At 37.4% G+C, this 12,903-nt stretch overlaps 1 protein-coding gene across 1 annotated transcript in view; it reads left to right on the top strand.

The window, feature by feature from the left end:
• Positions 1 to 1,616: 1,616 nt before the first annotated feature.
• The window catches only part of LOC129666452 (disintegrin and metalloproteinase domain-containing protein 26A-like), a 33,092-nt gene continuing 21,805 nt past the window's right edge, over positions 1,617 to 12,903 (top strand). Inside the window, exon 1 of the mRNA XM_055593557.1 lies at positions 1,617 to 3,706. Within this exon, the coding sequence (XP_055449532.1) occupies positions 1,650 to 3,706 (2,057 nt within the window). The 5' untranslated portion in view covers positions 1,617 to 1,649. The remainder of the gene's footprint in view (positions 3,707 to 12,903) is intronic.

Genomic DNA, 12,903 nt, shown 5'->3' with positions numbered 1-12,903 from the left:
GTCAGCTTGAAGTCTCTCTTGAAGATGTACCAAATTTGGAGTGAGAACATAATCTTTTCTCCATAGTTCTGAATGGTAGAATTTTTGCTAAAAGTAATTAAGTTAATGCAAGACTGGACTTGTTCAATTATTCATTAATGTGCTTTTCTTAACATTCTGTTTATTACTCTGAAGTTTTAGTCATTAGTTCTGACATACATTTGTTAGTGCAATCTCAATATTACTATTATTAGAAATAAATACATTTTCTTCATACCACAAATCTACATGCTATAACAATTATTGAATCTAAATCAAAACAATATAGATAATCAATTAGCATGTCAGGATTTTAATCATGTTGATATTGATTTTAATCATTTTGATATTGTTCTTAAATACCTTGTATTGATTGTTTTTCTTTTGTAAGCTCTTGGCATTGTATTTAATAACACATTTCTTTCCTAACTTCATTTTTTTCAAATATTCATATACTAAGTTGAGGTTACGGAACTATTTAGATAGTTCAGTTGGTACACTAAAAGCATAGAAATGTGCGAATGATCCTTAACACCAACGTGAAAAGCTTCATGAACAAGGACATAATGATAAAGGACCATGGCCATCACTGCATCTGATGGGAAGTCTTTCAAGAGATTCAGTCAAAAGGAAAGAAGCGTCCAAATTTGGTGGTCTGTACTTGCAGTGCCAGGACTAGGGAAGCAGAGACCTGCAGATTCTTAAGGCTTTCTTCACAGTCAACTTCCCTGCCTGTCAGAAATCAATGCTGTGTCAAAAACCAAGAAGTGGGTAGTAACTTAGGAAAGCTATCTGAGGCTAATGCTTGGCCAGTACAAACACACAAACATTCACACACACTTACACACTCATTTAAATACAAACATACAATAAATGGATAAGATATTAAAATTTAAGAACTAAATTAATAAACAAGGTATATAGTTTCTAGGGACCTACTTCAGGATGAACTGTGGCCTCTATGCAAATATTAGCAGGCACACAAGCTTCGTATTCACACTACTGTACAAACTTTTATGTACTACTAATAATATAGAAAATAAACATAAGAAACATGTTTAGCCAGTAGACGTTTCTGCCACGTGTAGCCACAGCAAGTCCATGATAGAAGGGAGCGTATGTTTACTCACTAAATAGGAAAGTGTTTAGTGTTTTAGAATTTAAATTAATATCACTGAGATATGAAAGCAAAGATAGTTACTTTTCAGCTGATGAACTGTCTAGATGATAAGGAAAACTTGAAAATTAAAGCATCAGAAACAATGTATTAAAAAGAGCAAGTTATTAAAAGCTGGGAGTTTATTAGAAATATATTTACACAGGATCAAGTATACTTTACCACAACTAAGCAGACAAACCCATTAACACTGTTGCTGTACCTTGTAACAACCATTAATCGATTTTAGCCCTTCTCTGCTGTTTTATCTTCTAGCCTGACATGATCGTGATTTACATATAACCATGTCTGACCTTCATTTCACTGTTTCTTTTAGTCCTGGTGACCTGATTAATCAACTCTACCAGAAGACACATCATTAAAGGCCGGTGCTGCATGCAACCAGACAGAGCAGGGTCTATGAGAAAAAAGCTTTCTGGTGTCTGTGGCTGAAGCCTGTATCCACAAAAAGATCATGTTCCTTCAGCTCTGCCTGTACATATTGCTCTTCCTCTCTGCATGGTCATCAACAGGACATTCTAAATACAGTAGTCCTCCAGAAGTAGTGATACCCTTGAGGGCCACTGACACTCAGAAACATATTTCCCCAGACTGGCTGTCATATAGTCTTCACTTTGGGGGACAGAGACACATTATTATCATGAAATCCAACAAAAACTTCATATCCAGAAACTTCTTACTATTTACCTACAGTGACCAAGGTGATCTCCTTTCAGACCAGCCTTTTGTGCAGAATGACTGCTACTACCACGGCTATGTGGATGAAGTCCCAGAATCTATGGTCATTATTGACACCTGTTTTGGGAATTTGCAAGGCATACTAGAGATAAATGGCACAATTTATGAAATCACACCCAAGAACTCAACTTCTACATTTGAACACTTGCTTTACAAGTTGAATAGAGAGGAGTCAGAATCGTTTCCTATGAGATGTGGGTTAACAGAAGAGGAAATAGCACGACAATTGAAGCTTCAAGAAAGCAAGGACACGATTCTAATGCAACTCCCATATAAGAATTGGTGGACCCACCGCAAGCATCTTGAATATTTTGTGGTGATAGATAATAAGCGATATGTATATAAAAACAATAATGCCACAGCTTGTTTGCAAGAAATGTTGCAAATTGTCAATGGAATAAATGGTTTTTATCTTCAAATAGACACTGATGTGGCTCTAAGGGCACTGGAAATTTGGACTGTCTCAAACCATGTCAATGTAACACTCACTATAAATGAAGTTCTACGGGACTTCTGCAATTGGAAAAGAGCAAATGTTGACACACGCACCAGAAGTGATATCATTCATCTTTTTGCCAGGCAAGGATATGGTATATATTTAGGACTAGCTTATGTAGGTACAGTTTGCACAATATTGAATTGTGCAGTTAACAGTTTTATGGAAGATTCACCTCAAAGTATGGCATATGTTATAGCACATGAGATGGGTCATAATTTGGGTATGCCTCATGATGAAAAGGAATGTACTTGTGGGGGAGGAAACTGCATAATGGCCCCATACAAAACTAGTGCCAATAGATTCAGCAACTGTAGTTATGAAAAAATGTTTTCAACAATTTTCAACAAAAATTGTTTACACAATGTTCCAGATATAGTACAAAAACTAAATGTGACTTCTGTGTGTGGGAATAATTTGACTGAAGAAGGAGAGCAGTGTGATTGTGGATCCCCTGAGTTATGTTTATCTAATGAATGCTGTGGCCAACAGTGTGTTTTGACATCTGATGCTCAATGTGATGTTGGGCTTTGTTGTGAAAAGTGCAAGTTCTTGCCAACAGGCACAATGTGTAGACAACCGGAAAATGAATGTGACCTTCCAGAGTGGTGTAATGGCACTTCAGCAGCGTGCCCAGAAAATGTATATAAAGAGGATGGAATCCCTTGCAAGGGTGATGGTTATTGCTATAACATGGCATGTCATAAACGTCAGGAACAGTGTCAAAGCATTTTTGGCACTACAGCCAGGAGTGCAAATGAGATTTGCTACACGGCAATGAACATACGGGGTGACCGATTTGGTAACTGCGGTAACGATAGCTATGACTATAAAAGGTGCAGTTATGATGATGTACTCTGTGGAAGGATTCAGTGTGAGAATGTGCAACAGATTCCACTTAGGAGAAACCACGAAACAGTGCATTGGATTCACTTTAGTAATATCACCTGCTGGTCTATGGATTTTCATTTTGGAAGTACCTTAGATGACAGTGGATCAGTGAAAGATGGCACTCCGTGTGGGCTAAATCACTTATGCATTAACAGGAAGTGTGTCAAAAAGTCTGTTTTGTTAACTAACTGTTCAGAAGCTCTATGCCATATGCAAGGTATCTGCAACAGTAAACACCACTGCCATTGTGATGTCGGATGGGAGCCACCGTTCTGTCTACAGCGTGGCTATGGAGGTAGTATAGACAGTGGACCACCTCCAATGCCATTTTCTAATAAATCACATAAGAGTATGCTCACTCTTGGTTTTATAATCCTTTCACTTTTGTTAATGTTTTTAATTTTCCTAATTCTGAGAAACAAATCAAGACAAGAAAACCATGAAGAATATTCAGAGTTTGAAAGTAAATCAACACCTGGTTCTGTAATGGTATCTAGATGGTGATAAAAGTAAAAAGAAAACACAAAAGAAATAATAAATTATTTACTCTACAGAAAATCCATCAAGTATTAGGTTTTAGACTTCTGAACATAAAAATAAACTGTATGTGCAAGAAATCCCAGGCTGGAAGTTCTAAAGACCTCCTGTGTTTAAGTATCAAAAGCACTTACCAACAAATAAAAATAAATTCTACCACATTCATACTGTTCTTTATTTTAAGCAATTTGTTGCCTTGTTTTCAACGGAATTTATGTCTGCCTTCTATGAGCATATGCCCAACCTTGGTTCTGTGTATGTTTCTTTGCATTTTGTTTCTCTCAGTTCTAAACCCCTTCCGCTTTCCATTCTCTTTTGTCACATAGAGAGAAGAAGCCACCAAATAACATTTCCTCATGACAAATCCTGTCCACTAAAATCTGCTGCTAGAAGAGCCAGAGTGAGATTTGAAACTTGAAAGAATGTTTGAGGTTCCTGTCATGATTGCTTCAGTCTCAATTGTCGCCTTGGTGGAATCAGTAGTTCTCCCTGTGTAGGTGATTTTAACACAGATTCAAAAACTCACCAACATACTGGTCTAGTTAACTTTACTACTATTGCTGTTATTAAACACAATTGCTAAGGCAACTTTTGGAGGAAAGAGTTTATTTGGCCTTCATTTCCTTATCATTATCTGTCATATAATGAAGCCACAATAGGAACTTAAACAAGGAAGGAACCTGGAGGCAGGAATTGAGGCAGAAGTCATGGAAGGGTGCTGCTTACTTTTTTCTCCTCCTGCTTACTCAGCCTGCTCTTTTATAGAACAAAGGATCAATATCCTAGAAGCAGCTTCACCAAAAATGGGCAGGGACCTCCCCAATCAATCACTAAATTAGACAATGTTCTATAGGATTGTTTGGAGCCTAGTCTTATGAGGAGATTTTCTCATTTGAGGTTTCCTATGCTCAATGACTTCACCTTGTGTCAGGTTAACATACACCAATCCAGAAAAGCACCATTGTCAGCTCCAGAGATTCAGCATAACCATGAAATATCATACATAGAATTATGATCTCAGGTCTCTGAGCCCTCTGCCGTTTCCAGAGCTGACATCACCAAAGTCTTTCCCTAGATTAGCTTCCCACAACCATGGAAGAGCCATCAAAACACCAAACAACTTTCCATACCTTCTTCTTGCCTTTGCTCTCTAGTCCCACTGTAGCAAACTAGGCATTCCAGTTAGCACCCTTGATCATCTCAGGGATGTGTGTGTCTAGAATGATGTCACACTTTATTCATATGCTGAAATCTTAACTTCATCTTTTCCCTTTTCAAATGTAGGAAGAAACTTAAGTTTGGACATCATTTTATTAAAATCTATAACAGAGAGTGTACATCCTGATGGTCAACACTTAGTCAAATCTCTTATAAAAATGAAATCATGAAGATATTTACAAATTTGTATCAGATTAAATAAATACAAGCTAATGCAGTTTTCTTTGGAAATTGAAAATCCATACAACATATTAAAAATTAAATGCAGAAAGAAACCTGTCCTCAAACTAGAGCCTGAGATCCAGCCTAATCTGACCATCCAGCATGCATTGCAACCACAATTTAGGCTTCTCAAATACCATACTATGTGCATGCATCCACAAGTCCCTTCTCTATTGATACCACCACACTATTCCATACCCAAATATTGGCAAAAGAAAGGAATGAACATATATATATGATATATATATATATATATCATATATATATATGAGATATATATCACATATACATATGATATATATATATATCACATCACACAAAGAACCACTGAGAATACAATAAAAAAACAAAATCTACATATCTGTTGTCTATAAAAAATGCATCTTAGCTTTAAAGATGGACACTACCTTAAAGTAAAAGGATAGACAAAAGTACTTCAATCTAATGAGACCAGGAAGCAAGCAGGCTTAACTTTCACAATATCTTACAAAGTAAATTTCAAATTAATAGTAATCAGAGGAGATAAAGCACAATGCTCCATTCTAATAAATGGAGAAATTAATCAGGAAGACCTTACTGTCTTCAACATACATACATTAAACTGTGATGCACTCTGATTCATAAAATATGCTATTTTGTTTTAAGGCACAAAGTAACATGAGTCCATTAATAGGAGTTTAGTCTCTCAGTCATTGTGCAATCAGTGATATCCTGATGATCAGACACAGTGCATGATCAGGGCCACCATCTTGGATCATTCTACCAGACTTTCAAAGAAGAGGTAATGACAATTCTCCTCAAACTATTCCACAAAATAAAAACAGAAAGAAAATAAACAAGCTCATTCTGTATGGCCACACTCACCTTGATACCTAAACCACACAAATCTCTAACAAAGAGAATTTCAGACCAATTTGCCTTATGAAGATTGATGCAAAAATACTCAATAAAATATTCACAAACAGACTCCAAAAACCCATCAAAAAATCACCCAACATAACCAAGTAGGCTTCATCCCAGGCACGCAATGTGGGTTGGTTCAATATATGAAAATCCATCAATGTAATCAAACTGAAAGAAGAAAAAACCATATGATGCCAAAAAATCATTTAACAAAATTCAACACCAGTTCATGTTAAAAGTCTTTGAGGCTGATAGGAAACATCAAATTAAATGGAGAAAGACTCAAAGCAATTCCGCTAAAATCAGAGACAAGGCAAGGCTGCCCACTCTCTCCATGAATCTTCAATATAGTACGTGAAGTTCTAGCTGGGGCAATAAGAAAACTAAAGGAGATCAAAGGGATACAAATTGGGAAGAAGTCAAAGTATCACTATTTGCAGATGATATGATAGTATACGTGAACAACCACTAAAATTCCACCAAAGAACTCCTACAGATGATAAACAGCTTCAGCAAAGTGGCTGGGCTGGGTACAAGATTAATTCAAAAGAAAATCAGTAGCTCTCCTGTACACAAATGACAAATGGATTGAGAAAAAAATTAGGGAAACAACACACTTCAAAATAGCCACAAATAATATAAAGTATCTAGGTGTAACTCTAATCAAGCAAGTGAACAACTTGTATGACAAGAACTTCAAGTCTCTGAAGAAAAAAACTGAAGAAGAAAGATATCAGAAAATGGAAAGATGGCCCATGCCTGTGGATTAGTAGGATTAAGAGTAAAAATGGTCATTTTACCAAAAGCAATCTACAGATTCAATGCAATTACCATCGAAGTGCCAACACAGTTCTTTATAGAACTTGAAAGAACAATTCTCAACTTCATATTGAAAAACAAAAAACCCATAATAGCTAAACCATTCCTACACAACAAAAGAAGATATTTCCATCCTTGACTGCAAGCTATACTACAAAGCAATAGTAAAAACAACTGCATGGTACTGGGATAGAAATAGACTAGCTGATCAATAGAATCAAAGACCCATAAATAAACCCACAATATCTATAGATACTTAATTTTTGACAAAGAAGCCAAAACCATACAATGAAGAAAAAAAAAAGACAGCATCTTCAACAAATGACACTGGTCTCACTGGATGTCTACATGTAAAAAACTGCAAGTAGATCCAGATCTATCATCCTGAACAAAACTCAAATCCAAATGGATCAAAGACCTCAATATAACATCAGACAAACTGAATCAATTAGAAAAGAAAGTGGGGAAGAGCCTTGAACTCATTGACACAGGAAACAACTTCCTGAACAGACCAATAACAGCTCAGGTTCTAAGATCAACAATTAATAAATGGGATCTCTTGAAATTTAAAAGCTATAAGGCAAAGAACATCATCAGTAGAACAAAATGACAGTCTACAGATTGAGAAAATATCTTCACCAATCTTATATCTGACAAAAGGCTAATATCAAAAATATATATTGAATTCAAGAAATCAAATGCCAATAAATGAAATAACCCAATTAAAAATGGGACAGAGAGAATTCTCAACAGAGGAATTTTGAATGGCCAAGGAGCACTTAAAGAAATTCTCGACTTCATTAGTCATCAGACAAATCCAAATAAAAATAACTCTGTGATTCCATCTCACACCAGTCAAGATGGTGAAGTTCAATATTTCAAGCAACAGTACATGCTGGTGAAACTGTGGAGAAAGGGAACACTCTTCCTCTACTGGTGGGAGTGAAAACTTGTGTAACCACTTTGGAAATAAATCTGGTGATTTTTTGGAAAATTGAGAATAGCTCTACCTCAACACCAAGCTATAGCACTCCTGGGTATATCCACAACAGATGCTCCACTCTGCAACAAGGATGCTTGTTCAAATATGTTCATAACAGATATACTCATAATGGCCAGAATCTGGAAACAACCTAGATGTCCCTCAATGAAAGACTAGATAAAGAAACTGTGGCACATTTATACAATGGAATAATACTCAGCTATTAAAAACAAACAAAAAAAACCATGAAATTTGCAGGCAAATGGATAGAACGAGAAAAGATCATCCTGAATGAGGTAACCTAGACCCAGAAAGACACAGAGGAGATGTACTGACTTATAAGTGGAGTTTAATCATATAAGCCAGGGTAAGCATACTATGAGTCACAGAACCAAAGAAGATACATGACAAGGAGGAACCAATGACCAGGAGGATCTAAGGGAAGATGCATAAATCTCTCTTGGAAGGGAAGATAGAACAGACAGAGGTAGTAGATTAAGAGAGGGAACAAAGTAGGAGAAGGGGAACAGAGAGTTAAAAGGGTTAAGGGTTAACAGAGAGTTAAGATCAGACCTGGAGAAAGCATGGGGAAAAGGACAGAAGGCTGTGTATAAGATCCAGAGAGTGGGAGTATCTCTGTGACAAGCTGGAGACCTAAGTCAGGCAGGCTCCTGGGAGGATATGAAGGAGACTCAAGCAAAGATTCCTAGTATCAGAAGCCATAGAGTCTGAAGATGACATCCTCTAACTAGACTAGTCTCCTTGTAGATGGGGGGAACACCAACCCACCCACAAAAACTTTGACCTAAAATTTACCATTCCTATAAGATGTGCAGAGATAAAGATAAAACAGAGATTGAGGGAATGTCCAACCAATGCCTGGCCCAACCAAATACCCACCATTCGAGAGAGTCCCAACCCCTGACACTATTAACAATACTCTGTTAATCTTGCAGATAGGAGCCTGTCAGAGTTGTTCTCTGAGAGATTCCAACCAGGAGTGCCTCAAAATAGATGCTGAGACACACAGCTAAACACTGGGCAATGCATAGGGAGTCTTGTGAAAAAGTGGGCAGAAAGAAAAAAGGACCTGAAGGTAACAGGAGCTCCACAAGACCAACAGAGCCAACTAATCAGGACCTAGAGGGGCTTGCTGAGACTAAAGCATCACTGGACCTAGGCTCCCTACAAAGATGTGGCAGATGGGCACCTTAGGCTTCATGTTGTCCTCTAGTAAAGGAAGTGGAGCCTGCATCTAACAAGGACTCACTTGCCAGCTTTTTTATCACTTACCACTAGTGGGACTGCCTGGCTAGGCCAAAGGGGAAGAGGGTACCATCAGTCCTGATGCAACTTGATGAGCTGGGCTGAATAGAAAAGGTAGCACCTTATTTCTGAGCAATAAGGAAGGGGAAAGTGAGTGAAGGGAAAAGGAATGGGGCTACAACCTGATGCAAAGTGAATAAAAAAATAAATTTTAAAAAACGTCTTTGAGAGGTCAGGGTTATAAGGCACATAAACAAACATAGTAAAAGCAATATACACCAAGCCTATAACCAACATCAAATTAAATGGAGAGAAACTTAAAGCAATTTCACCGAAATCAGGGACAAGACAAGGCTGCCCACTCTCTCAATATCTCTTCAACATAGTAGTTGAAGTCCTAGCTAGAACAACATGACAACTAAAGGGGATCAGGGAATAGAAATTAGAAAGGAAGAAGTCAATGTATTCACAGATGATATTATAGTATACATAGGTGACCCAAAAATTCTACCAGGAAACACCCACAACTGAAAAACATCTTTAACAAAGGGGATGAATTCAAAATTAACTAAAAAAAAAAAAAAAAAAAAAAAAAAAAAAAAAAAAAAAAAAAAAAAAGAAAAACAAAAACTCAGTAGCCCTCCTGTATACAAAATACAAAAAGGCTGAGAAAGAAATTAGGGAAACAACACCCTTCACAATAGCCACAAGAATAAATAAATAAATAAATAGATAAATAAATAAATAAATAAATAACAACAACAAAACAGAAAGTGTCTTGGTGTAACTCTAAGCTAGTTCCTTGCATGAAAAAAAACTTCAAGTCTCTGATGAAAGAAATTGAAAAAGATATCATAAGATGGAAAAGTCTTCCAGGCTCATGGATCAGGATATAACTAAAGACATGATTAATTAGAAATTTTTAAAAGGTGAATTAAAAAATACTAAAGTTTCCTGTCCATACTTCATCCTCAAGTGGATCATGGATGAACACAAAAACACAAGAGCCCCCCCCATCAAGATCATCCTGAATGAGGTATTCCAGAAGCAGAAAGACACACGTGGGATATGCTCACTCAAAAGTGGACATTAAACATATAATATAGGATAAACATTCTAAAATCTGTATACCTAAAGAAGTTAATCAAGAAGGAGGACTCTGGCTAAGATGCTCAATCTTACAAAAATTCAGTAAACTCAGAATTGATACCTCATTGGATATCTCATTGGATCAATACAGTAGAAAACAAAAACAGTAATGACCATCTTACCAAAAGCAATCTACAGAATCAATGCAATTCCCATCAAAATACCAATAGAATTACATGACCTTGAAAAAGCAATTCTCAATCGAATATGGAAAAATAAAAACTCTGGATAGATAAACCAATCCTATACAACAAAAGGATTTTCAGAGTTGTCTCTCATTTCAAGCTGTACTACTGAACAATACTAGTAAAAACCGAATAGTATTGGTATAAAAACAGACAAGCTGATCAATGGAATAAAATCTAAGACTGAGAAATTAACCCACAAACCAAAGGACATTTGTTTTTTGGGAAAGAAAAACATACAATGAAAAAAAAAAGCATCTTCAACAAATGGTGATGGTGTAACTAGATATCTATAGGTAGAAGAATGAGAATAGAACCATAGCTATCACCCAGCACAAAACTCAAGTCCAAGGGGATAGAAAACCTCAACATAAAACCAGATACACTAAATCTAATAGAAGATAAAGTAGGGTCTCTGTTGAAACAGTTTCTCTTTTAACAAAGCTGCAAATTTTTTTTGAATTTTATTTTTTTCTTATCAGTTACATTTTATTAACTCTGTGTCCCAGCTGTGTCCCGATCCCTCATTCCCTCCCAGTCCCTCCCTCCCTCCCTCATCTCCACCGTGCCCCTTGCCAAGTCCACTGATAGGGAGGACCTCCTCCCCATTCATCTGATCCTGTTTTATCAGGTATCTTCAGGACTGGCTGCAAAGCTCTTCTCTGTGGCCTAACAGGACTGCTCCTCCCTTGGGGGGTGGGGAGGCCAAAGAGCCAGTCATTGAGTTCCTGTTAGAAATAGTCCTTGTTCCCCTCACTATGAGAAACCAATTGGTTACTGAGCTACCACAGGCTACATCTGAGCAGAGGTTCTAGGTTATATCCATACATGGTCCTTGGTTGAATGTCAGTCAATTTGTCATTGATCATTATGAGAAACTGCTTAAATTTCTACAATTCAAAAGGATCACGGATTCTCCCTTCATATTTTGTATTTGTAAATAATAATTAAATATTAAATAATCAAATATGAAATAATTAAATTTGTAAATAATATTTAAATAGCTCATTAAAGTGGGGATTCAAGAAAAAAAAAAGAAAGTAGGGAAAGAGCCTTGAAGTCATTGGCATAGAAGACACCTTCCTGAACAAAATACCAACAGCTCAGGCTCTAAGATCACCAATTAAAAGTGGATGTCTTAATGCTGAAAATCTTCTATAAGGCAAAGAACACTGTCAATAGAATGAAGAGGCAGTCTACACATTGGAAAAGGATCTTCACCAATATTATATCTGACAAAGGGATAATACCCAAAATATGTAAAGAACACACAAAAAAATCAAACACAAACAAACCAAATAATCCAATTGAAAATGGGGTAAAGAGCTAAACAGAGAATTCTCAACAGAGAAATCTCTAATTGAAAAGAAGCACTCAAAGAAATATTCAATGTTCAATGTACTTAGTTATCAGGGAAACACAAATCAAAATGACTCTGAGATTTCATCTTACACCCATCAGAAAAACTAAGATCAAAAATTAAAGTGACAGTGGATGCTGGCCACCTTATGGGGAAAGGGGAACACTCCTCCATTGCTGGCGGGATAGTAAATGTGTACAAATACTTTGAAAATCAATCTGGAGCTTTCTCAGAAAAGTGAGAATAGCTCTACCTCAAGATCCAGCTGTACCACTCCTAGACATATGCCCAAAAGATGCTCTACCATACAACAAGGACATTTGTTCAAATATGTTCATAGCAGATTTATTTGTAATAGCCAGAATCTGGAAACAACCTAGATGTCACTCAACCCTTTAAAGAATGGATACCGAAGCCAAGATGGCGACTAGCACACACAGTTTCCGAGCTGTGGAAGAGATAAAGTTCTGAGTTGATGAGTGGAAGAACTTCTGAAGCCAGGGAAACAACGGAGAGACTTTCTAAACAACAGGGAACATCGCAGGAGGTGAAAACCTTGGTCTCGGGTCACCCAGGGACTTGTTTGGGGAAGGTGAGAAACGATCCTTTGATCTCTTGGCACTCCCCTCCCCCAGACCTCCCTCCTCCTCCTCGGCACAGCGGACTCCCTTTCTCAGCGCAGACCTAACTGCCTGGGGCCTGCAGCCACTGAGGCGGAGCCCCAAGCCCTTTATCGGCAAAGGCCAGCAGTACTGTGTCTCGGAGCCCCAGATTCACGCGCGGCGGCTGCACCATCCTCCCAGGGCCCGAGTCTGCTAGATGCCATACTAGCTCCGCAGGAGCGCCATCACTGACGGTACGGCCCGCCCAATCCCACAGTGACAGAGAATACGCTATATACTCACCAAAACCAGACAGAAACGCCATACAAGCTAGACACAC

This window comes from Psammomys obesus, unplaced genomic scaffold, assembly GCF_907164565.1.
Source record: "Psammomys obesus unplaced genomic scaffold, mPsaObe1.curated_primary_1811, whole genome shotgun sequence".
NCBI classification, from domain to species: Eukaryota; Metazoa; Chordata; class Mammalia; order Rodentia; family Muridae; genus Psammomys; species Psammomys obesus.
The sequence above is the reverse complement of the archived record's forward strand: the minus strand, read 5'-3'. Positions and strand labels throughout refer to the sequence as shown.